The 26,901-nt window shown below is 35.7% G+C and overlaps 1 protein-coding gene across 1 annotated transcript; it reads left to right on the top strand.

Annotated features, from left to right (window-relative positions):
- Nucleotides 1-1,302: 1,302 nt before the first annotated feature.
- On the top strand, nucleotides 1,303-25,130 carry crp (transcription factor cropped). Its single transcript, XM_085960320.1, has 3 exons — nucleotides 1,303-1,738; nucleotides 23,481-23,643; nucleotides 23,811-25,130. The coding sequence occupies exons 1-3, from the start codon at nucleotides 1,653-1,655 to the stop codon at nucleotides 24,720-24,722; spliced, it is 1,161 nt and encodes a 386-aa protein (XP_085816446.1). The 5' UTR covers nucleotides 1,303-1,652; the 3' UTR covers nucleotides 24,723-25,130.
- Nucleotides 25,131-26,901: the final 1,771 nt, after the last annotated feature.

The following is a 26,901-nucleotide window of genomic DNA, read 5'->3' as shown; positions in this document are numbered from 1 at the left end:
TTTAGATATAAAAAAAAAAATCAATCGAGTTTTCAATAATAAGGGTTATATGAGTTTGTATGTCAATATATTTAAAGTTGATTTAAAAATTACTTAATAATAAAATTTTCATATTAATATTATAATAAAATAGTTTTACCAATAAAACTTAAAACATTTTTTTTTTTAATAAAACAGCACTTTTAACAAAATCACTATATAATAAATTATGGCAGATTAACGAATTCAATGTTGGTGTCATAATTTCGGTTTTCCTAGGACCCACACAATGATTAACCCGCAATAGATACCTACTACATTGTAAATTATTACAATTGAATCCACGTTATTACTTTATAAATTGTAGACTAATTTATAACAACCTCATATTAACATAGGTACATATCTACGTAATTCTGGACAATACAACAGAGCACTATAATATGTAGGGTCTGTCTTCTATAAGCTGGCGTGCGGTTTCCCCTCCGCTTCAGTATTCAGCACTGCATTCCCTCTCGTTCTCTCACACTTGCAAGAGTCAAACGCGATGGCACAATGCTTTCCGTAGGCAAACGACGTGATGTGTATGCCAGTTTATAGAATACAGACTCTATGTAGATCATGGTCCCCATAAGGGGGGCTGACAAGGCTCTAGCCTGGGGCCCAGGCTTATAGGGTGGCCGGCGTGACGGATTAATCAGATAAGTGAGATAAACACACACATAAAAAAATGCTGCAATAATAAAAAAAGTCGCCTGATGACTGTGAAATGACTTAAAAACTGTAAATATATTTTTATTTGTAGTTGTGCAATGCAATGTTTGATAATTGTGTGTCGATACTCCATAATTCAAGTGGATGTATTAAACATATAAAAATCGAACACCATTTGGAAAACGCTACTGTGGAGCGTCACACTGCTTCAAAGATCCTAGCCTGGGGGCCCGTTTCAGATGTGGGGGCCATGATGTATACTATAAGTGAAATAAAATGGAAAAAGGATTCATTATAACCAGCAATATAATATTACCTATATAATTCATATAGATTTACCGTTAAAGCGGGGATTTTTTTAATATAACTTAACTCACTTTATATCATTATATTTATTTATTTCATAGTATTTTGTGTATAAAATATATCAGAGAATATTTATTAGTGTAAATAGTTTTACCTGCGTAATATAATCGAGAAACAAAAAGATTTAAAAATATTTGTTTGTAACCCCTGCTTAATTAATTTTGGTTCATATATACCGTATGTTTAAGTATTAAGAGATGAACACAAAACAGAATAGTGGTGTGCCACATCTATGATTTGCGCAATCTAGTGAATCTATGGTTACGTTGCGAGCAATGGTGTGGGGCCTGCTGTATCGTTGATGTTTATTTCGGTAATTGTGTGAAAATCGTATTAAAACAAGTGCAGAGTTGAATATATCATATTTTTCAAACGCCTAACATCAGTGTCGAAGTGTTTTACCGTGTTACTTCGTAAATTACAGTGTGTGCGCTCATATTTGAGACAAGCGTCATCTGACTGGATCCATTGTTGTTTCCCGCCATTGTGGGTGCTGGCCCTTATGTGAATTTCATGTCGAATCGTAGTGTTGAACTGTTTGACTGTCGTTTGTGTAAAAATTACGACTACTGAGGACCCATAAATTCATAGTTATGTCATTACACGGCGGTGGCATCGAGTTCCTAGAGATCGACGACTACAACGACAGCGAGGGCGGTGGAGATCATCGGATTTCCAGGTACATTTTCCCGGCGGGCTTCGCCGTTTTTGCTGTATTATATGCACACATATGAAGCTTTCGCAATACAATACACTACGTATCGCATAACTCCTTACTTCGGAGACGTTTTTACGTCGCTTTTGTCGGGTAAAGTGTCAGTTTTGACGACTTGGTGATGCGTTTAATTACCGGTCTGTTCGTCAGCTGTTGAGTCGCCATGTTTAGATGTCGGCTTTTGCCGTATTTGTAGTGAGTGTAGGTCATTCATAAACATGTGCGGCACGGGAGCGTTTCATAATCTGGTGAATTCCGATAATTCTGTGCGGTTTCATTGCATTACGGCAATAACTAGTAATCTTAGCATGTTTACATAGCGCGTCATAGTATAACGCCCATTTACTGAATGAATTAAGCCATAGTGCTTACATGCAAAGCCTACGACAGAGCGGCACGTATACACTCGAGGAAATTCCGCGCTGCGACCGTCCTCGAGTACTATTTCGCGCCAACCCGTGTCCCGTACACTACAGGAATGTGTGTACAACCTAGGGCCCTTGTGATAAACAACCGATGATATGTATTTCTACAGAGTTTGTATTATAAAACATTGTTTGCATACTACGCGCTATCTATAATATCTCATTGCCAATCACGTTTTTGTATGACTCGCTCATAATCTATTGAGTATATGACTGATTGCCGAGTTTATTCAGTTTTCCGAATAGATATTATCATCATAACAACGAAGTACCTACAAACTTTTTTCCTGCGATGACTAATACAATGTTTATAAATAGCCAAATGCATTTTTGTTTACTTACAACTGCGCTGTATTATTAGATAATACCTACCTGACTTTAAACATGAATGTTATTTGATATATTTTGAATTTTATTAATAGATCGTTTCAATTAAATTTAAATAATTATTTTAAATGCGCATAATATTATTATTTCTCTGTAATATGGGAAGTTTCTTAGCAGAGTTTTTACGGATATCGGTTGTTAGCCGTTCTCTTAACCGAATTCAGTGGTAAGAATAAGGACTATGTACGCCGTGGATTCCTGTGATACCTATGTAACATTATTTTAATGTAAAATACCGTAAATACAGATGTTACTTAATGTAAATTAAATTTTAATTCTAATTTACAGATGTTTTCCACTATTCCATTAGAATCGGTTTTAGTGACGTGTTTCGTCTTTAGGCATCTTCAGACTTTTGTGTATAATATATTATATCACTAGCGAAGGGTGGAGGTAGGCTGAAGATCCGGCATAAAGTGCATATTACACTTTGTAGTCATTCGTGTTTGTTTTTTTATTGAACTAGGTACCTAAGACTATAATTTACAGATGGTGTTGGTTAGTTTTTAAAAATCAATTAAAATCTGCCTAAACCAAACCATAACAGTTTTGGTATACTCAATTGTGCACGTTTTTTCATTCATACTTATTTGTTTTCGTTGGATTAAGAACACATACCTATTACATAATATTTAGTACCCATATTGTTGGTTCTTTTTTTTTTAATTCTTTAAACCCTGCCTATTATTCTATCTATAAAATATCGTATAAGTTATGTAGGTATGATTTAATTGTATAATTTTAGATATTTTATAGATAGGTATAGGTATGTACGTGTATTTTTTTACTATTATTTATTATGGCTTGGTTTCGCAGGGTTTGATTTTCAAAACTAACGAACACCGTCTGTCCATTGTACCTAGCCTTATTTCAATGAAAACAAAAATATGTATGACGTGTGCACTATTTATGGCTGATCTTAAAAGCCTACCTCAATCCTTCGCTAATGATATATTATACAGGCTAACCTTGTACGTAGAATAAGCAATACCCACATACAAAACTCATAATTTATACATTACAAATATTATTATTATTCTGCACTGAGGGTGTGATAATAATATGATCCGGACCCACAGATTGCAAGGGCAACGATGACCGTAACTTTAAGATGGGTTGTAAATAGTAATTTTAAATATTGTGAATATTATTTTCCACAATGAGTTTAGGTATCTGCAACCTAATTAGGTACACAATACATATTTGTTTTTTGACCTTCATAATACCTATGTATACACAAGCCAGAGTGTATGTTTAACCCTTTACTACAAAGGTTAAAAATCTTTGTAGGTATAATATTGTTTACGGACAGACGTATGTTGATCGGGATAGAGCTTTACCACTATCGTTATTTTATTTGTAGACTGATGTGTACGACTGAACAAAGGTGATAACATCAGTGAAACGGCAAATAATTTTCAACTATAAGCGCGACGAAATTTTGGAATCGCTGCCATTCGGAGAGAGAACGTCGAGCTGGAAACACGTCAATTTATTTCGTGATGGCGACGGGCGTATTAATTCTTAAATCGTGTAAAGATGACTAAAAACGTTACCCATTTACTTTAAAAAGAAAACATTTCAATGAATATATTATTATTGTTACTGATAGAACAATAAACAAAACATTAAATGGACACATGTTGGATTTATATGACAAATTATATTTCGTTTGACATGCGTCATTTGCACCCGCAATCCGCGCATCGCCTAGCCACGATCTTTTTAGACCGTGCCTCAACTGAGGTATATATAGCCTTAAGTCATTCATGACATGATATGTAACATAATGAAATAAGTATTACAATGAAAATAGTGAAAATATAGTAATACGTATAACTATTTAAAAATCAGTGTGTTAATACGTACATAATAATGCGTAATAAATAAATACGTACATACATATTATTATAATACAAAATTATATACAAGTACATATTGTGAGCTAAGTAGACCATATTATATTAAGAATTTATAAATCAATGTTCATCTAAGCTCAACTCACACTCACGCAAGTGGAATATATCAATATATTGAATGAGGGTGTCTGGTGGAATTTTAATGCGGTGCCCGAAGGTGGATAGCGCATTCTGTGACAACAATTCGCACAAGATATTCGCGTTATGGTTATGGCATGGTAAGCCTAGCCTTCTGTCAGAATGTGAGATAGGGTACAGTGGAAATGTTACGAACATTGATATAGGTACCTAGTTACCAGGATACAAAATCACTCACATGCAAAATCTCAATATTAAACTAGACACGTTAGAAGAGCAGATCAAAGACTTGAACATTGCCATAATCACCCGTATTGCAACATAGATTAGAGTTCATTTTTAACTACTTGCGTATTTTTTTGTACAATAACATTTTGTGGGAAGCTTATTGCAATGTAGGTAGGGTTCATTCCGAATAGTTAATAATAATATGTATTTTTATAGATTTAAAGATCAATTTGTTAATAAATTCAGTGAATTAGATTGGCTTCTACAGATTTCTTTTGACTCAATATCTATATCGGGTTTTACACCATTATCAAGCATTTTTATTCAAAGTTAGTTACATACAAAAAAACGAATGTATCTTTATGTGTATTACATCAGAAATCTACTCGATATAGCTTCGCAGTTCATAATTACCAAAGATGATGAAGAAACATTTTATTGATAGTTAGATGGACCTTCCGTGGTTTCCGTATGAAAATTAGTATTAAGGCTTATACTTCATGCATTGTCCAAAAATATCGTGACTAGGCGATGTGCGGATTGTGCAAATGACGCGAGCCGAACGAAATATAATTTGTCATAAAAATTCAACATGCGCCCTTTTAATGTTATGTTTATTATTATATTCGTAATAATAATAGTATATTCATTGGCATGTTTTCTTTTTCAAGTACATGCGGAACGTTTTTTAGTCATCTTTACACGATTTAAGAATATATTCCTCCGACGCCATCACAAAACAAATTGACGTGCTCACACCTCGACTGTCAGTTTCCGATTGGCGACGACTGCGAAATTTCGTTCCACATACTGTTAAGAATTATTTGCCGTTTTACTTATGTACGCTCTTAAATTATTGGAGGTATTTATTGCTTAATTTTCATAATGTTTTGGCTCCATATCTATAGAGGAAGTCGTTTAATATCTAACATATTTAGTAATTACTAATAACTACCCCTTTATCATTACTGCGATGTAGAAACTTAGTTATATAATACAGATTCTTCATGCAGGCATAAGTACTTACTAAGGGCAAGACTTCGCAGGGTTGCAGAACTTATTTCTCATTGAAATTGGCAGATTCAATACAAGAAATTTCTAGTGATGGTGGACAGATTCATTATGTTTATAAAGCCTTGTGAAAAATTTTCCACTTGCTTCCGTCGCGAATTGCATGATTCCAATCACATCCTCCGGGAGTGTCCCCATGTGTCAGTTGAAATGGGAAGACTTCTCAAGTCAGTTCTATCTGGAAATTTCTCAGCTTTCTAAAAGTGTGCGGCGACTTACTGGCTGGCGACGTCTTCTAACACCAAGACTTGGCGATAATAGATTAGGAATCATCCAAACTCCAGTAGATGCCAACGGAAATGGTGTAGGGAAAACCCAATTAACGAGAAGATAAAAAAATCGGACGATTCAGCCTTAAAAGAGTATAAGGGGCAGTGGCGAAGGGTGGAGGTGTCGGTCTTAACAGCCTACCTCCACCATTCGCCACTGATAAGGGGAGTAGTTGTTATTTGTTTAGTCAACTACCCTATATTCAGACGGTTGCTTTTGTATGGGACATGTAATATTGTATGGGCAGTGTTCAAGGAAAACACGCGTTGGTGGGTATATATAACATATTATATCGTGTGTTGTCTTTTATTTATATGGTACAAATACACTAGTGTTATTACACGGCAGATAGCATGAAGTTATAGGTATTAAACTGTGTTTTACGTGTAAAGGTTTATCATGGTCTTTTCAAGTTGATAATTTCGAAAAGGGCTGAGTGCCCTCGTAACCTCTAAAATATATATTGAATGTCTCTAGACAACACTGTCATTTCCGACTCGCTATTGTCTATGCTCTAAACATGAGCATAGACAATAACGTGTCAGTTGTAGAGTTGGGTAAAACCTATACTAGAGTCTCCCAGATTCCGGCGTCTTGAAAGGCCGCGAAATGTCATCTTTAGGTTAGGCATACGGCGGAGCTACGGGATACTGGCATGACGGGAAGATCCAAGAACACTGTAAAACGGCACAGGTTTATTGGAAACGACGCGTAGTGCAGAAGAAACAGACATAACGAAAGAAGAAAAGTACATATTTATTATTGTCACATTGTGTGAGCTAAAGAGCTGTGTACCTAATGTGAGAAATGAACAGGCAGTGGCGAAGAGTGGAGGTAGGTTATTGAGATCCGACATAAACAGTGCACACTAAACTTTGTCAGTCATACTTATTTGTTTTCATTGAACTAAACGTATAAATTTTAGTTGGTATTGGCTAGTTTTTAAAATTCAAATATTTAAAAATATTCTACAATACCATAAATATGCAACTTGTATTCTTAGTTCAATGAAAACATAAGTATGACTGACAAATAATATAGTATGCACTATTTATGTCGGATCTCTACAGCATACCTCCACCCTACGCAACTGGTAAATGGTAAAGTGACTGATTTATTTTACATATTATCATATAAATACTAGGGTTCCCATATTTTACAATGATAAAAAGAGAATATATTTCATAATTAGCGGCCGCCACATAGTCCAATGTCTTACGGGGCCTCCGGGTTCGATTCCCGATGATCGCAGAATACATAAATGTGTTTTTCTCAATTTTGAGTGTTTCCGTTTTGTATTTTGCCACTGGTATGCCTATAATTGCTAAATCTCCATAATTTACCCCGAAATGTAATTATTTTACAATCATGTATTCGTCTTTTCAATTCTAAACTATCCTAAACGCCAATTTTTCGAAATACGTTTTTTTAGATCAATCGATGATTCTCTATGAAATTTCCAACATTTCTGTATAAACCTAAATGCATAGGATTATACTGAATTTAAGAAACAATTATTTTTATGCCACTTAAGTATCCTAAGTGACATTATTTGCCAATGTATTGAATTTTTCATAAATTTGAAATTGGAAAAAATTCCCCAAAATTTATTCTAATTTGAAACACAAAAAACGATTTTTTAATATTTCGATATTACAGAACTAAATCGAATTAAGTATAGGTTCCTAATTTCTAAATTTCGCTTTCCTGCACATTTTATGATTTGGCATTTAGGATAGTTTAGAATTGAATAGACGTATTGTCATACCTAATTATATTTATTAACAAACAAGAATTAGTAAAAATAAAGAAAAGATACTAGACACGGACATTAATCTAAAAAAAAAGTCTGGGAACCTTAGTAGGTATACTGAATCTTCTGAAAATATATTATTATGAATCTAAAAATACGAATATAACGTAACGTATCAAATCGTATGAGGTATCGAATGAATTTACTAGTTTAAATTCCTTGTTTGGCTAAAGGCCCGCAGCGTATAATAATAATAATATGGTAATCATTACTATTTTGTTTATTATTGTAAGTTTTTCTCTTCCGGTATAATATTTTACTACGCAGCACTATTGGCGCTGCGCTATTGGTGGTCGGTGGGTAAGGTTTTATTATTGAATTGAAAACCGTACGGTGCCGCTCAGCTGTTCTGAGGTTTCGTCTCGTCGGGCGCCCGGCAAGGTCAATCCCTAATCAGCGCTTCGTGAAAAAAAATGTAACACGTCATCAATCCGACTCGTAAACAGCCGGTGGATGCCATGCTAGCTCGTGTGCGGTGACGCGGCGGAAAGGATTCATTCAGCCAGCGAGAGCGGCGAGTGGTTTTGACTTGGATCATTCCATCTATGCCTGCCAACGTAGACACTTTACTAACTTGCCGTTTGCTTGAGTTTGTTTGATAGCTACAAATGAACGGGTTGGCTATTATCGCGTTATCATACATTGTTGGATGTAGGCCTTCAATGATAATAATATGCCATTCTAAATCTTCAGTCGTATGCGTCGGGTCGTCCAGAGATCAGTGGGGAAATGTGGAGGTAGACTGTTAAGATCCGACATAAATAGCGCAAATTAAACTTTGTCAGTCATACGTATTTGTTTTCATTGAAATAATACTACAATTTACATGTGGTGTTGGTTAGTTTTTAAAATTCAATTAAACCCTGCGAAAATCAAGCCATAATAGATAATAGTAAAAAAAATACTCGTCGATCTATAAAATATCTAAAATTATATAATTAATGAATTATGCTTAATGAATTTAAAAAAAATAACTAACAATATAATATGTAATAGGTATGTATTCTTAATCCAACGAAAACAAATAAGTATGGACGAAAAACTGCACAATTTTGTCGTATCGCCCAAAATATACCAAAACTATTATGGTTTGGTTTAGGCAGGGTTTAATTGATTTTTAAAAACTAACCAATACCATCTGTGAATTATTGTAGTCTTAGTTCAATACAAACAAATACGTCTGGCTAACAAAGTGTAATGTGCACTATATATTCCGGATCATAACAGTCTTCCTCCACCCTTACATACCTTAAAACATACCCACATAGGCAGGTGCTTCGTTAGTGCTAAAACACTACTGCCACATTGCACGCTACGTGCTTAGGTACAAATTCATTTGACATTTAGGAGCGCTCAAGTCAACAAAAATATTATGTCACTTAAAACTAACCAGAAAGCACTCACAGAGAATTTAAGTTAAAAATTTCGAATGTCGCAAATTCGAAGTTGTTGGGTGCATAATGGCAATGCATCTCGAAGCTTGGGAGAGTTTTAACTTCTCTACAAAGAATTTCGGCAATACGATGAAAGCTTTTTGGTTATTTGAGTATGAACCAGGAAACATTTGACTTATTGTTGACCAAATTAAAAGAGACGTTACAAAAGGTTGATACGCATTTCAGGTGCTCTATAACACCTGAGGAACATCTTGTAACATTAAGGTGGGTAAATCCTTTTGCATCTCTCTGCCTCGCAATATTCTGTCGTCTATGGGCATACTACGGCCCATTCATAACCTCAAAATATAGGGTGTTTGACGTTTGTCATACTGAAGAAACGTCCGCCATCTTGCAAAATCCATAGACACTGGCAAAATCACCAGGTGACAATAAAAATAATCAACACGTTTGTTCGCCGGGAGACTCACGAGGTGACTCATAATCACGTAGCGAGGCGCGAAGCGTGCAGTGTGGCCATTGCGATAGAATAGTGTGCGTTCGTTCACTAGGTTATGTCACCTAGCACGTAGCCACCAAGCAAGGCACCTGTCTATGTGGCCTAAGCCTTAGGTTTAGTGCGTGTTATCACCTCATTTTTTTCTTTACGTTTCCGAATCGAGCTGTTTTGATCTGATGGTTTTATTATTATTTTATTTCGGATGGAGTCCTTGCAGTGTACATGTTTCTATGATTAATGATTGTACCTTTTCATGTGGTATGGAAATTTATGCTGTACTCATTGTTTTATAGAGAATACTGTAAATAATCCATACCTACATGTTTTATTTATTATATTGCCGATCGTGACACTTCCGATAATTGCTTTAAATATTGATTAGATTAATCACAGCTGGTGAAAATGTAAAATACCTACATATATAATTTTTATTATCGCAATAATTACGTAAATTCAATATCACTATCTTCTGGCGCCTTATTCTCATACATAATTCGTATGTATTATAATTATATTATGTAGATTACTTACGTGATACAAAATGATAATGATCATACCTCGTAAGTAGGTAAATATTTTTCCAATTGTCCAGCATTATTTTTAAGCAAAATTATAATGCTAAATAGTCTTCAATAATGTTTACGTGGTTTAGATTAATAAAATTCAATGCCAGTCTGTCTAGTGTCTGGCACAGTGATTCCCTTTTTTTAGATGTGGGAACCCATGAAACATTTTGTGAAATTTCGGGGAATCCCTACCTGTTTGACGAAGGGATAAAAAATACGTTTCGCTTTCACCGTGTGTCTGGCTTACTGAGATATAAGTATTCTACTGGAAAGGAAAAGGGGCGTAATCCACACAAATCAAATTTTACAGGAGGCACAAAAACGTTTTTATTATGGTTTTGTTTTCGGTCAAAGTTAAAATACAAAATATACATTACCTTGAAGTGCGTGATAATTAATAATTTGGTTTTTATATCCCTAATCTTCAGTTAATTACAAAAAACCAACAAAAATGATTGTTAATTCGTTTTTCTCACGCCACTTTTTTATTGTTAGCTAAATTTAGATAATCAATCGGCATTTACAGCTTACATCCTTGGACACAACATTACGTATTTAGTCGTGTACAACGTTATTGTGCAATAATTAAGCCTATTTTGAAAAACTTCGGTTACGCCCTTTTCCCTTTCTATTCGAATTATTTTTAACGATTGTTTTTATATACATGAACATTGGCATTGTCTTCAATTCTTAAAATAATAAATACAAATACTCTTATGTAACCAAGTTAAACTTCAAAATACTTTATTTGTTTATCATGTCTTCCTCGCAGAACTTCTGTGCAAAGTCCCGGGGAGGATCATCAACCTTGACCTATTAACCCATGGTCTGGATACAAACACACATGGACACAATATGTCAATTCTCCAGATTACATTGAGCTTCGCCTGTCTCTGATCGAAATTTTACGGCGCTTACTGCGAACGTAAAGATCTCTTCATAGAGAATCTTAGTCAGTATTGAATTAGCTTTGTTTTGTAATAAGTACTTTTTATATTATTTGGTATCTATATTTTTTATTTTTGTTAGTTCTTCGTGCTCCTCTCTCCTATGGGCACATTTTATTATATAAGTCAATAAACTCAGTTGGCACAATACCTCGATGGTCAGCACACTAGAGTGCGTAGCGACTTTAGTCTTGGGTAACTGCTCCTGAGACATTCCCAGGCGTAAATGTTTGATTCGGAGGTATGAGGTGTTTCCCAATAATTAATAATGTGACATTCTAAAATATTATGAATTATTCGTTGAATAAAACAAAATAGTTTTTTAAATTGCCAGTGCAAGTACGTTAAGAATAAAATTTCAGGAGATCCCTGACATCCCTGACGCTGGCTAATAAGCAAGTTACCTATTATTCGTATCTTGATTCAAACCACAAAAGTTAGTCGCCAATATCGGCGAAATTCGTAGGCGACTCCGTTACATGACTATTAGTTAATTTCGTCGTAATTAGGTAGAACGCTGGTGGCTAAATTGATAAAGCACACTAGCCGTAATCCGGCGGATACAGGTTATCCTGGTATTCTTTCTACCCGTATAATCCGTTTTTGTCTCACGAATGTTTTGTTGAATGCCCAATACCTGAAAACTCTCAACTCTAAAAAGCCAGGGGTAAACAAATAAAACATAGTGTATTTGTCGGCTCAGGGGGCGTTGACATCAAACGTTTGACACACTTGTAGTGAGAATGTAAACACGGCATGCCCTTGCGCCGGCGTTACTCATTCATTTGCCATACTATTATTTCGATGAGTAAAATAAAATGTAAGTAGGTACATACTGAATTTATCGCGATATAAAATTATTATAATCATTCATACTTAGCATAAATCGTGTCACATCGCCGTGGTGTATATTATTTATATTAATACAGTTTCAACTGAAAATAACTTCAGCTTGTATTGTTTTCCTGGGTTTTATATTGTATTCGGGTTAACAACGTCGAAGCGTGCCAGATATACTTTGCATTTGTTATCTTATTTTGTTTTCAATTATGTTAACATTGTGAATTGCACAAATTTACAATAAAATTGTGCATAGTAATTAATTATTCATTCGATCTAGATGTCATAGTATCTATTATTTTCAACCGAGCAATATTTTTTGTAAGATAGTTGGCAGTGGCAAGGGGTGGAGATAGGCTGTTAAGATTCGACATACATAGTGCACATTAAACTTTGTCAGTCGATACTCATTTTGTTTTCATTGAACTAAAAATACAATTTGCAGATGGTGCTGGTCAGTTCCTTCCCTGCCTAAACCAAACCATAGTAGTTTAGGTATGCTATGGGCGATCCGATAAAATAGTGCTCACTTTTTCAGTCATACTTATTGGTTTTCCTTGAATTAAGAATTCATATGGTGTTGGTTAGTTTTTTTTTATAACCAGACCATAATCGATAAAAAATAGTCTTGTATCTATAAATAATATCTAAAATTATGTATGGTTTAATTGAAATACGAATATTTTTTTACTATTATCAATTATGGCATTGGATTAGGCAGGGTTTAATTTTAATTGAATTTTGAAAACTAACAAACGCCATCTACACATTGTAGACTTGGTTAAATGAAAACAAATACGTTTGACTGACAATTCACTATTTATGTCTGATCTTAACAATCTTAAAATAGGTATGTGGGATGGGTTGCGTAAAATTGTTACAAAAATAAGGAAAATACGCTTATTTGTGATAGAGATTGTTTATTGTGTTTACCACAAGATAAGAACCTGCCTATGAGAATCTGTCTGCGGATAATTGACCGCTTCGTCAATTGACCACATACCTACTAGAAACCGAATGAAATTTTAATTCCACGGGGTTTTTTTACCGCATATTCGTGGCGAAGAGTAGAGGTATGTTATGGGGATCTGACGTAAATAGTACACACTTTGTTAGTCACACTTATATTTTCTTTTTATTGAACTTAGAATATAAATTGCAAATAATTTGTTAGTTTTTGAAATTCGATTGATTGGCACATTGGCGCGAATCCAGTGGATGCGGGTTCGAGTCCCGCCGGGCGTTGTAATTGTTTTCGATCTCACCATCTGCAAATGACTGATAAATGTGTTCATTCTATCAGATATCGTCAGAGTACGACGAGAATGTTGTTGTTAAAATCGTTGCTTTATTATGGCATACAAATGATCGGAAGTATTTTGAAGGCTTACTGAAGGCATGGTTGGATGGACTGGAACTAGAACTGATAGATCAATATTACAATAGCTGAACATCTGTAGAATACTTTATTCTGTTTGTCTGTACAGTTTTTTTAGATACATCAAACGCTGAAGACCTGAAAACCTTTAAAAATACATACAGTTCTGGCAAGTAAAAGAGGCAGAGAACACAAATGCATTGGCATTAATTGAAATTATTAGAAAACCTCAAGGTTGCTAGGAGAAAATAAATAAAATTAGGACATCTGATGTAGGCAAAGCACACTGGAGGTGGCGTGGCGTGGAGGTCGTCAGGTGTTTCAGCATGCTCCTTGTTGAAACCCTAGCAATCTCTAAAACTCACACAAAAACCTTACAAGTGAATTATATTTTTTAAAAAATCCAATTGATATTATGTATTGTTTTTTTCGATTAATTTTGAAGACGTGATGATCACTTGGTATAAATTCTTAAAAAATTGATACGTTTCTTTTTAATTGCGTCACTGCAACTCACTACTTAAATTTACGTTTATACCTACATAGGTACATAATATGTGTATTAGGGCATTTTCGCCAAAGTTTGTACATTGCGTTTTTGGCATGTCCCATGACTTTGATTGATTTTTTCATAGTTATTATATTATAAAATGTTGGAAAGTTATGTACTTTTAACATGCAAATTTATTAATTTACTCTATTCAATCAGTTAAATACAACTATCTGACCTGTATATATTTTTAATTGATTATTTAGATCGAAAGGTAGTGCGTTTTTACCATGTCCCACCCATAAATTCAAATAAACAAAGTCTGATTTCGTCATTAATTTTGAGTGTGTAAAATTAAATTCGTAGTGTTTTCAACAGCTTACATTATATATTTTTGGAAAATATATAGTTTTTTCGTAAATTTGTACCAATATTGAAAAAAAATCACGTTTAAAGTGTGTCCCAGGATATTTGAAAAAGTGGAACTCCACATTCCGTTACCACGATTTTAGCATGAAGGCGAAAAATTTTCACTATAAATATGTTTTTTTTTAATGTAGCAACATTTTTGTATAACACTGATCGCCATGTACACTTTAAATTGTTGGTGTGTGTCGGTATCGCTATCGGAACAGGTTGCTTTCTGGGTTGGTCATTTAAGAAGTTCCACTACTGTTACCACGATTTATAAGGTAAGAAAACACATATTTCTATTTCACATACTACACATATGGAGCTTATCTTTCATACTACAGATATAATAAAACATATCGCAGGTTTAACAATAAAACTAAGCTAAATTTTGGCTTCAAACACTTCTGAAACAGAATCCGTTACTTCCATTCCGAAACTATATTGGTGGTAACGTATATGTGGAATGTAAAAGTAACGAAATGGCATGCATAAAGTTGGGTTTACAGTGTGTGTTTAGTTCTTCATAGATTATAAAAATTTTATTTTGTCTGTTCGTATGAAAAACAAAAATATTTTCATTAAAAAATATAGAAAATAACCTGACTATAATATAATAATATAATAAAGATTAAAAAAGTATGTGATATGTCTGAATACGCAAAAATAGCGCACATAAAAGTATGGAGATAAAAAAAAACAACAGAAGGAAAAGAAAAAACACCAGACTGAAATAATTGCGAGACAGGCACTGGCTCTGTCATACTCTTTCTGTTATACGCCACCAAAATTTTAAAACTTCTCCATACATTTTAGGCATAGAAATTTATAAAAATGTATGAAAAAGTATTTTTTTGTCACGTTTAACAGAAATGTGTACTCGATTAGATTTAATACCTAGAACTGTAGGTATTCACGAAATGTCAGAAAAGTACGTCTTGATTACAATCAACCTGTATAGCTACATTTTATGTTGATGAATACAATTAAATTTCAAGACAACATAAAGTCGAACTTGGTTATTACGAGGAAGATGGGACCGACTGAATTTGCTTGTTATAAGCGTTACTCGTTATATCAGAGAATAGGTATTTTTAAATGAGCATGTCACATTACACAAAAAGTCGAAAATAAAAAATTTGGAAACCATCGTAAAAATCCCCGAAACGAGCATGGCATTCATAAACTACAAAAGAAGTTGTTTATTGTAATTAACGCTGGTAGGTACCTACGGACTTCACAAACCTTGGATTTTTCAACCATATGCGTGGATACTTTTTTATTATTGTCGGTGAAACACCAATAAGGTAGGTACTTAGACACTTTACTAGTGTCATAAACGTAATCCGACCCCGGCGGCATCCTGTCCAATCGGATTTTATTGCTTAGGGTCGAAATGTTTTAAAACGGTCGACACATTAACAGTATTTTAGCTCGGTATATCCGATAAGTTGCTCGTTATAACAGTGAAAAAATTAAATGTATGGCGAAAATCATAAACCAATTGTCAACAAATGTTTCGTTATTACATCCGAGATCTCGCTATGTCCGAGATCGTAATAACCGAGTTTGACTATAATTATTTTCGTAAAAGTTATATACTCCGTGCCGCGCTAGGAACTCGCGTCTGAATCCCTTGCTGATTTTTTTTTCATATATTGTTAATTTGCTTAAAAATATTTTTTATCTGAGTTACAAATAATATAAATGCCAAATAAAGTTATGGTAATGTATAGTGTGTCAAAATTATTACCTACCTTATTTTACAAGTATTGTGAAATTTATTATAAAATATATCTATTTTAGTGATTAAGTTTGATTTGTTTTGTTATTTTGACGCACGTTGAATATTTATCTGTCTATCAAAAAATTCAAATAAATTTCATAAAACAAAAATTTGTTTTTATGGTAACATGTAACTTAAGCTTTACAAATTACACTCCGTTACCATTTCGTTCCATTCCGAAAATGTCCCCAAAAAAGTTGAACGTTAACTATTTTTCATTTGATTATTAAATAACGAAACTTATTTATTTTTCCAATAAAATTTAGTAAAAGTGATTATTGTCTTTAAAAAAATAGCAGAACGAACATTGATTGGTTTTTTCAAATACTAAAGGAAAAATGCTCTGCCATTATAGACATAGGGTAACGGAGGGGAACGAAATGTGCCCAAGAATTAAAATTCAATAATATTTTTTGACTATTTGTAGTTTTATTTTGAAGTGTATGGTTTTTTTAATCTAATAGAGCTCTTTTAAGTGATAAAAAGTGTTTCATTCATGTTTTAAAAGCTAAGTTTCGTAGTCACGGAACGGAAACTTATTATGCCCAATTTCATAATAAAAATGATATAAATATTGTATTAATCAATATTTTGCTGAAAAATTGCTATCACCAATTCAGCAATAGAACAAGGAATCTGCTAGCTATATAAAAATGGTTAATTTGAGTGAAAAAATAATATTACCCAAATTTCAAACATGTACAAACTTTGGCGAAAATGCCCATTAACAAAATGTCAATTGGTGTTGACCTGATTTTAATTACTGTACAAGTCGAATGTAGGTATATTTGGAACTATTTCAGATTGTAGTATTTTTAAAATTGGAACAGTGAACATGATTGACATTGTTCATTGAACTTTCTACATACCTACCTAGATTTATTTGTTGCTTCGTTGAAATTGGAGACTATCGCTTGTGTACAATATTGTATTTATTAGTGTTTTTATGGCAATAATATGATTAACGTAACCAGTTATATATTATTAAAGCATGCGTATGTACTCATCGTAGTATTAATAAATAACACCTAGCCGTTGGTGGATAATCAAAATATCGATAGTGAGTGGTACACACTACACTACACACGATCCGAATGAATATACACATGTTCGTGAAACGGCGGTGTATTTCTGGATGTCACGTGACGTCTGGCCGCTCAACTCGACAGCTGATATCCCCTCGCGCCGATTGGCTGCCGCGTATGACATGTCACATCGCAAATCAATTCTGCGATAATCCTGATTGATTTTTTTTACTGCGCCCACTGCACGCCTGATTGTGGATTTCTTTATCGAGCGAGCCCACTCGTTCGAGATGTCTGTATAGATTGTAAATAGGAGTCTTATAATGAAATCCGTTTTGCAATTTTACTACTTGTGCTTTATGTTTCTAATCATTGGACCTCGAATTTATTTATAAAAATATCGCCCTATCACAGTTCCAGTCTCGGAGCATAGGCAATGACATGCAATTTCCATCGGTAGGTAGAGAACCCCTCTATCAGACCCAACCTCGTGTATTTTGCAGAGGAACGATAATAATTATTAGAGGTGTAGAATTGTATACTTAGTTAAGTTTCATTAAATATTTTTGTCGTATTTAATGAATTTGACTGTTCAATATCGCCGAAATTCTGACAAAATTATTTGTAAATTCTCTGAATTCGAATGTAGTAAACATAGTCGATTTTTAATTTCAATGCACATTTCCCACGTGGCTTAAAAAAAATCATTCGATGGACTACAAAATTATTATCTAGTCATTCAGTGGTCAAAAGTAGAAATTAAATCAGCTTGGAAAGTTGTGATCCAGCCTGATGATGATAAATTCCCAGATATTGTGTGTGGACTAGTAGGTATAATAAAGATTGCATAAAAATGTGTCTTGCTGTTTTTCGATTTGGTGTTATTTTTTATTATTATTTACTACGTAGTTGCGTAAGCCGAGGTATTTGTTTGTATCCGTTTGACGAAGTGCATTCCGAGAACGAAAATTATCTATTTGTCATGCATTTTGCAAATCAGCCGATCGAGGGAGAGTGAGCGAGCGAGAGAGAGATAAAAAACCCCGCCGCCATTATTGAAATTTCGCTGGCTGCATGCGCGCCGGATCGGCTGAGCGGCACGCCCACGTTTTCAGCTCGTTCGAAATACGAATTCAAATTCGAAAAAAGAACATGAAAAAATAATAAAACAAAAAACAGCGCCGACCCAGTATCGGAAGAACTGTGTGTGTGCATGAGACGGCTTTGTTTGTGTGCGAGGTGGGAAGCGGGAACCAGGCGGGGTTCGCGATGTAATCGGCCCGGCGCGGCGGCGGATCAGCTGACCGTCTCGGGCGCCGGCGACGTCATGCCAGCCAGCCGTTCGCTCGCCTCGCTTCTGCTTTGCGAGCAGCCGCGCTGGAGATTTCGCCGCGTAAATAAACACGCGCGCAATTCTGCCCCGTAATAATAATTTCGCCGGCCGGTCGCTGCGATCACGGCGCTGCGGTTTCGCGGTAACCGCTCTCGGTTTTAACTTTCATATTGGATAAATTTACAATACGAAACTACGTAGGTATTTATTTCCATTATGGAAATAGCAGTAAGCCTCTACCCAAATTTTGTCGGGCGTCTGCAGAATGGAGGTTAGGTATAATATCTGATTTTTTAGGAACGTATCCATTCACTCTACACATAGGGTACAATAATTAAGATAACATAAATTAAGCATTACAAAGGCTAGTCTATTTTTGGTTTCTCACAACCAATGAACTGCGCTGTATTCAAGCTTTTATAGCAAGGAAGTACATACAGATTGTATTTCTATCATTGAAGCATAATAGAATACATCAACATTTTTTTTAAATATTTTAATTTTACCTCTCACTTATCAACTGTTATTTTACATCGCTTATATTTTAACCGATATATTGTGCGCATCTATGCATACCACTTTCGTCTGTGGTTGTGATACAGTTTATATTATCAAGTGATATCAATTCACCCATATTAAAGTAATACGTCACTGGATGGATTTTCTTTCATTTAAAAACTGAATTAATTATATAAAAACGGCTTTCTGATGTAACAGTCATTTTAGAATTCTAGATTTCTTCTTTAACATCTTAAAAATCATATCTGTCTGACGGCTACGAGTACATGTAGTCACCAATATTATGTAAAGATATTGCACACCATCACCAGTCACCTTACTTGTATTTTCCCTAAACTATAGCTTGTCATGTGTGTCATTTTCTGTCCGGCTATTCTATATATTATCATCTTTTTACATCATTTCTTAGTAGTTAGGCACAATTTTGTTCTCTGAAAGCAATGTAATGTAAATGACATGTAAAATTCACGAAAATATACCTATCAACAAACTGAAAAAACGCCTATCTGCGACCTCTTGACCAATGGCATGGTAAATTATAATTAATAAAATAATACATCATTATAGTTAGGCCATTTTATCACAGTATGGTAATGGGCTGGACGAGTCACTTGACAAATGTCACCATGCAGTGATATCCAGGGAACATAGGATAAACTTAAACACGTGTCAAGTATACGTTTGTCTTTTATTCTGACCACTGCTCTCGGTTTATGCATATGCAATGACTCTCGTTCAATATTGGTGTATTTGAAGGTCGCAACACACTTTTGCACGTCTATAATGTGTGCCTCATATTCGTAGGACACTCACACATTCAAAACCCTGCGTCAAAAATGCAGCGTACTGGGGTACCTATAGTTTATCGGATTTCTGTTTATTAACCCGTTCTGTGGTGCTACCTAAGGGGCACTAAACGACCATATGGACCCGATGGATATAAGAAATCATTAACTGCTGTGGATGTACGAGGCAGCGAATATTTAGTGGAACGAGCTAATGGGGGTCTTCATCCACCAGTGGACCGGCCCCCGACAGATGATGTCAAGTTTAGTCATATAATATCTTTTCAGTCATAACAATGATTGTTATCATGAAATAAGTCAATGCAGGTCAAAAATATGTTGTAGGAAAGATGTACTTAATTATTTACCATTACGAATTATACTACTCGCCATATTATTTTAATACAAAGGGCCGTAGATTAGAATAATATAATATTTATAAAGGTCAATACAGACAGGAGGCAAAGATTACAGCAGCACTCAAGGCTCGTGGCATTAGCGCAAATGTGGATGCACAATATAAAAGCATGGATATTTTATTAACTCATTATCATCATCATCCAAGCTGATTCCACTTCTCTCGGTCTTGTACGTTGCGTTGCCACGTACTTCCGCAGAACTTAATCATTTCATCGATCCAGCGGTCTCTAGGTCCACCTTGCGGACGTTTTGTACCTCTTGGGTACCACTGGATGACTAGATTTGTCCAGCGATTGTCCCTTCTTCGAGCCAGCCATGTGTCCAGCCTATTTATTAACTGTTTGAAAATAAAACAATGTATTATAATACTTCTTTCACATAATTTAATAATGACCAGTTACCTGAAATCTGTTAAAGCGTATGAAATCTATGTGGAGGAGTGAGTACTAGAATAATAATGTGAGATTTTATATGTGAGCGTCGTGATGGACGTGTCCGGAAATTTGTACATAATAATATGCAGTTCGCCGTATCACACCGTCGCTATAGGATTGGTTTGTCGAATATCCGTTTTGTCGAAATCGACCTTTTAATGCTGAATGATTTTTTGTATCTCAATGGACCAGAACCATCCTTTTCTATAAATTACTTTGTAATGAATACAGCATTCATATGATGTAAAAACAACAGTTTAAATACAGTCATGTATTTAAATATAGGATAATGAAATTGTTTTTCGTCTTCTGAACATTTGACATTTGGTCTATTCGACAAACCAATCCTACAGCGACGACACTTCACCGTGAAATATTGTATCGGAAATATAATATGGCCGTATATTAAAGACCGTCCAACCTCTGGGTCGTATAGTACTGAGATAAAATTCATGTCTAAATAAAACACGATTCATGTCGGTTTACACTTTACAGGAATCCAGCAGCAAACTAATTTTGAAAATAGCCGATATACTGGATTATAGGTTAGGTTAGGTTTTCATTCTTGAATTCATGAATTTTGCCAAAATCAGCTATGAAAATTAAATTAATGTTCATATCGAATCTAATAAAATTGGAGACCGTATAGCATACGGTCATCTCTTTCCGATAAGAAAGCTCACGGTGAAATGTTTTACGCATAATTTACATGTAACCGTGATGTAAGCCAACGGGGTAGCGAGAGTAATCGCAAAGAGGTGATCGTAGCAACGTCCGAAGCAAAAGCCGGTGACGCCACCTCATGCAATTGAACGAACAAAGTATGAAAATGAAATATTTTTGCGCGGCCTCATCGCGCCGGAATTCGCGGACCTATTTATCGGAACGCGCAAAGAATTCGGCGACCGCGGGCGCGGGTGGTTCCGCATTTTTACACTTACAGCTGGATATAATAATATCACACATTTTCATCAAAATTAATTAGTTTACTCTTATTAGGTCCACTTTCTTTTTGGTACGTATGTCGTTGAAATGCTTTAGCGCCATTTCGTATTTTGGTCTTATTGGACTACATATCGACAAACTGTGGCTCACGAGCCAAAGTAAAACTACATTTTCAATGGAAATACGGCCTATGAAAGAAATGGGGGGATGACAGGGCTCTAGCCTAGGGGCCCGGTTAAGGGGGGGCCCGGCGTGGCGGGTCGACCACATAATTGACATCTTAAATTTGCTGTAATAGTAAAAAAGTTGCCTGCGGCGCTATTTTACTTTGAAGTTATTACCATTTTATAATAGGTCGTGTGATGCAATTTTAGTTATCGTGTGTTATCCATAATTCGCCTCCATAATGTGTTAAAAATCGCTAAAAATACACAACATTTTTATTGACCTCGAACACCATTTAGAAAACGCCACTGTAGAGCGTCAGGCTACTTTTAACCTTAGTGGTATGGCGGCTATCTATAATAACTGTTTGCACAGTTAACACGTCTTACTTGATTCCGAATGCATCCTAGTATAAGGCCAATTAGAGATTCTAATGGGATGCACACGGAACTCAGAAATAATGGTAACTGAAATACCTAACGGGTAAGGAGGAGCATGTTGCCGATTTCGAGTAAGGAAGAATACGGGATAAATTTAAACACGTGTCAAGAATACGTCATATGTTGAATACTGACAACTGCTCTTGGTTTATGCATTGACGCTCATTTAATATTGGTGTAGTACACACACTATTGCACATCTATAATGCATTTGGAATTAAGTAAGACGTGTTAACTGTGTTAGTCAACGACATTTGACAGCTCATGGTTAGTCCCGTGTTTAAAAAATATCACGCTTGACTGTTAACTTCCCGGGATAATTAACTGCCTGAATACGACATATCGGATTCACTGTCGGGTTATGGGCAGCCCTCGTAATCCAAATTGTAAGGCACTGACTTTTTATCTGTGGTTTGGGTTTCAATTCCCAGTAAGGTCACAATACATTTAATTATGTGATTTTCTAAAAGTCTGTGGTTCTGCGATTGTTTTACTGTTTCTACTAACAAACTGTCATTGCGGCTTCATGGCCTGTTATGGTGTTAAAATGAAATAGTTCTGCTAATATTGAATTAAGTAAATAGTCTTGTGGATTTCTTGTCATTGTCTCATCACTGAGAATTGTAGTCTTTGTGAGCAGTTTCTTAATTTCAAAAATCCTTTTTGATTCGATCCAGCAGGTGTTCTTCCTCTTTTGCTGTTTACGTTGCCGATAATGGCTTGTGACTCCAAGCTGTCAATTTAAATAATAATGGTCTTTTATTTTAGCCTCTTTGGCATGACAAATATTTTTATTTGGTTTTATTAGTTTAAAATTCATGATTCGTGACTTACCTATCATTTTATCATTTACATGTATTAAAAATTAGGTATTTGTTATGAATTATGTTCATTGAATGGAATGGAAAGACACAACCTTTGCTTTTCGGGCAAAAATGTTCTAAGTTTATTTTGTATAGATTAATATTCCACAATTCAATAATTATTATTTTGAAACCAAAATCAACTAAACATCAAAGTCTAGTTAGTAAGTAGAAAATGAATCTTATCTTAATATCCATGTTCTTCACCTAATTATTCTTGTGTTAGATGTCTTATTCGTCTGCTCACCTTCCGTTGTTATTTTTGTCCACAGAGTGGGCGGAGAGGAGTCGTCAGGCAGCACAATGGAGGCGGAGAAAAGAATCCGGCGAGAGATCGCCAACAGTAATGAGCGACGGCGGATGCAGAGCATCAACGCCGGTTTCCAGTCCCTGCGGACTCTCCTGCCGCGACACGAAGGAGAAAAACTCAGCAAGGTGATTTGACTGACTTGTTATTATTTTATCAACCCTGGCTATGATGATACAATACAATGTATTCTGTTTCAAATCCGATTCAACAAAATCACAACACTCGTTTGTGTAAATGCGAATTAAAATTACTCTTGACTAATGATGATAATTATTGACAATTTTCTTTCCAGGCTGCTATACTACAACAGACCGCCGAATACATATATGCCCTCGAACAGGAAAAAACCAGACTTCTCTCGCAGAACTGTCAGCTGAAACGGTTGCTGAACCAGCATGAGGGAGGAGACATCCCTGTCAAGAAACGAAAAACAGAACCCGTCGACTGTCCTGTCGTAACGGAGACGGCCGATGACACCCCCGATGCCCTAGCAGCGGTCACCGATGACCTCGCGCGGCTGGGATCCGAAGCGGGAGAACTCCGCAACCAGCTAGACCGGGAGCGGCGGAAGCGCGCTCAGCTCGAGGAAACGGTGCGCACCTACGAAACCCAGCTCTATCCCGAGAGCGTCCACTCCCACATCACCCTGCAGTATGACGAAACGGCCGACCCCACCGATGAGCTCCGGGATGCCGTTGCCCTCGCCCTCCTCCCCGACGAGTCCACCGAGGACGAGCGGGGCGATGACGACTCACGGCTCGATGCTGCCTCCCTGGATGCCCCTGTCAGCCACGCTGGCGAGGACCCCCACAGCGAGTCAGAGCCTTCATCGCGCGCCCTCAGCCCTGTCAACATGGTCATTAAGGGCGAGCGTTCCCCCTCCCCCCTCGTCCTACCCGCGCTGCTGGAGGCGGCCATGAAAGCAGAGCCGAAAGTGGAAGTGGAGACGCTGCCGGGGCCGGTGTCCCCCGGCGAGCGGTCACGACTGTACCTGGCGGGCGCCAGCCATTCGCGCCAAAACCTGGAGACCATCGTGGAGGCCATCCGGCACCTAGAGGGTGACCACCTATTCGAGGAGGAGCAGCAGGAGCTGCCATTGGCACTCACCACCGGAAAGGCGGACTCGTGCGGCCTCGAGATGGACGACCTACTCAAGTTCCACCGCCAGAGTCGGCCGGGTGTGATAGTTGTGAAACACTCGTGATGCGGAGGGCGGGGCGACGCCCGCGTCGAGTGAGCCACCGCCCGTATTTATTTTGTGTCCGCCGTCGAGGGACGGTCCTCGCGTGTAATTCGAAATCGTGACTGTTTAAATTTATTATAATATATATATTATATATATTGGCCGCTCTGCGATAATAGTGCTTGTACTACCTTTTATTGTTTAGGACGCGGGCCGTCAGCGAGCGGGGTCAGGGGAGAGTGGAATCCCTCCTGTCGCCCCGCGGACGTTTCGTCGCTCGCGTTTTTGCAGAATTTTCCTAAGTGATCGAGTTCTAGCTTTTAAAATTGAATTTTATAATTTGACTCAAGAATGTATGATATTGACTGGAGACTTTAGTATCTATGCTTATGATTATGACTGGTTTAATTAAAATACCCAAAAAGTCTGATGCCTGTGTTTTATTAAATCCATAGGTTCCAAACAGCAAGGAACACCACACCATGCTCATCCGGGGTTACCCCTGTATACAATGAATTTCTGTCAAATTTGTCGAAAATAGACTTACATCTGCAAAATTCAGAAATGTAATTCTATAATATAATATTTTTGTCCATCAGGCCGGTATTACACTATAAAAGATTGACAAAGAAGCTTTATAGCAGGGGTGTCAACTAATGTTTCCATAAGTATATTATAATAGATATATTTTTAAACCAAAATAGAATCTTATTAAGAAAATTAAATTAAGCATTGTATGTACATAAAAAAAAATTATTTACATAACTGTGGTTATTATTATGAATACATATATTTTATCTTGAGCTTCCGAAAACTACAGAGCTTGAATTACTTATCCTACATTGTAAGATTGTCTACAATTTTTGAGCAGTCTTATTGAAGTTTTTAAAACTGGTTAATAAATCTTCACCTCGTGTTTTTCCTTTTATCGGAATTATTGTGTTGATTGAATTAAATAATTTAAAATTTTGGATAATAAATATGTATAATAAATATAATCTCATACTTTATCTTATATTATGAATAAATAAATAAAATATTTTGGCGATCGACCAAAAATCATTTTGTTATCGAACCTATTGACACACCCCTGCTTTATACCATTTCTTTTATAAAACACTAAGCGTAAAACATTTTATAAAGGTTAGGTAGAAAATGTACTTGGCTTGTACGTTTATGTTTTCATTTCTATTTTTGTAATCTGGATGGTGATTACTGATTATTATTATTAAGCATTTCATATTTTTTGTGTTTTCTAATGAGTTGTCAAAACAAAAGTGATGAAAACACTTTACCGTAGAGTAATCTTTGATAAAAGGTAATGTGCCATCTTTTATGAAAAACATATTTATTAAATATAGACTTACACTGTAAAATATTCTTCAGAAGAGGTCTTTGATAGTCTAATACCGGCCATAGAATAGACCCCTCAGCAATTTTAATAAAACCACTATGCTATCAAAATATCACGTATTGGTGGTATATATGTATTTTTTTTGCTAGATTTCAGCTATATTATATAGACTGGTCAGATATTGAAAACAGACACCTCATATGTTTGCTGTATTATTGAATAAACCATTTATTTTATTCAATGAATAATTCACAAGATTTGGGAATGTAATATTTCATATATTCAACATACATAACTTGAAAACACATCAGATATATGAGGCGTCTAATTCCAAAAAGCGATAAGTCCACATTTGGTCAAAAATACGCACGTATTCTTTGTATAATTTTACACAATATGTATTGATCTATAAATTCCAAAACGCTACATAACACTACGAAAAAAAATATTTTAAGTCTCGAATTATTACAAAAAGCGCCAAGTCCGTGTTTCATATTATTTAAAGCTTGGTTGATTTCGCGCGTGTTTAAGTCAACCAATAAGGGAACGTTCAATATTGAAAACGGTGTCTCCCATGCTGTAGCATCTGGTAAACTCACGTATTCTTTGTATAATTTTACACAATATGTATTGATCTATAAATTCCAAAACGCTACATAACCCTACGAAAAAAAATATTTTAAGTCTCGAATTATTACAAAAAGCGCCAAGTCCGTGTTTCATATTATTTAAAGCTTGGTTGATTTCGCGCGTGTTTAAGTCAACCAATAAGGGAACGTTCAATATTGAAAACGGTGTCTCCCATGCTGTAGCATCTGGTAAACTCATGAGAGTGCCACGGAAATA

The sequence above is a fragment of the Rhyacophila brunnea genome, unplaced genomic scaffold, assembly GCF_057557595.1.
Source record: "Rhyacophila brunnea isolate RB1 unplaced genomic scaffold, BYU_Rbru_1.0 scaffold_11, whole genome shotgun sequence".
NCBI classification, from domain to species: domain Eukaryota; kingdom Metazoa; phylum Arthropoda; class Insecta; order Trichoptera; family Rhyacophilidae; genus Rhyacophila; species Rhyacophila brunnea.
The sequence above is the reverse complement of the archived record's forward strand: the minus strand, read 5'-3'. Positions and strand labels throughout refer to the sequence as shown.

Coding starts and splice junctions, on each gene's coding strand:
- crp (XM_085960320.1), top strand. CDS start 1,653: ATGTCATTACACGGCGGTGGCATCGAGTTCCTAGAGATCGACGACTAC. Junction 1,739..23,480: donor GGAGATCATCGGATTTCCAG/GTACATTTTCCC, acceptor TTTTGTCCACAG/AGTGGGCGGAGAGGAGTCGT. Junction 23,644..23,810: donor AAGGAGAAAAACTCAGCAAG/GTGATTTGACTG, acceptor TTTTCTTTCCAG/GCTGCTATACTACAACAGAC.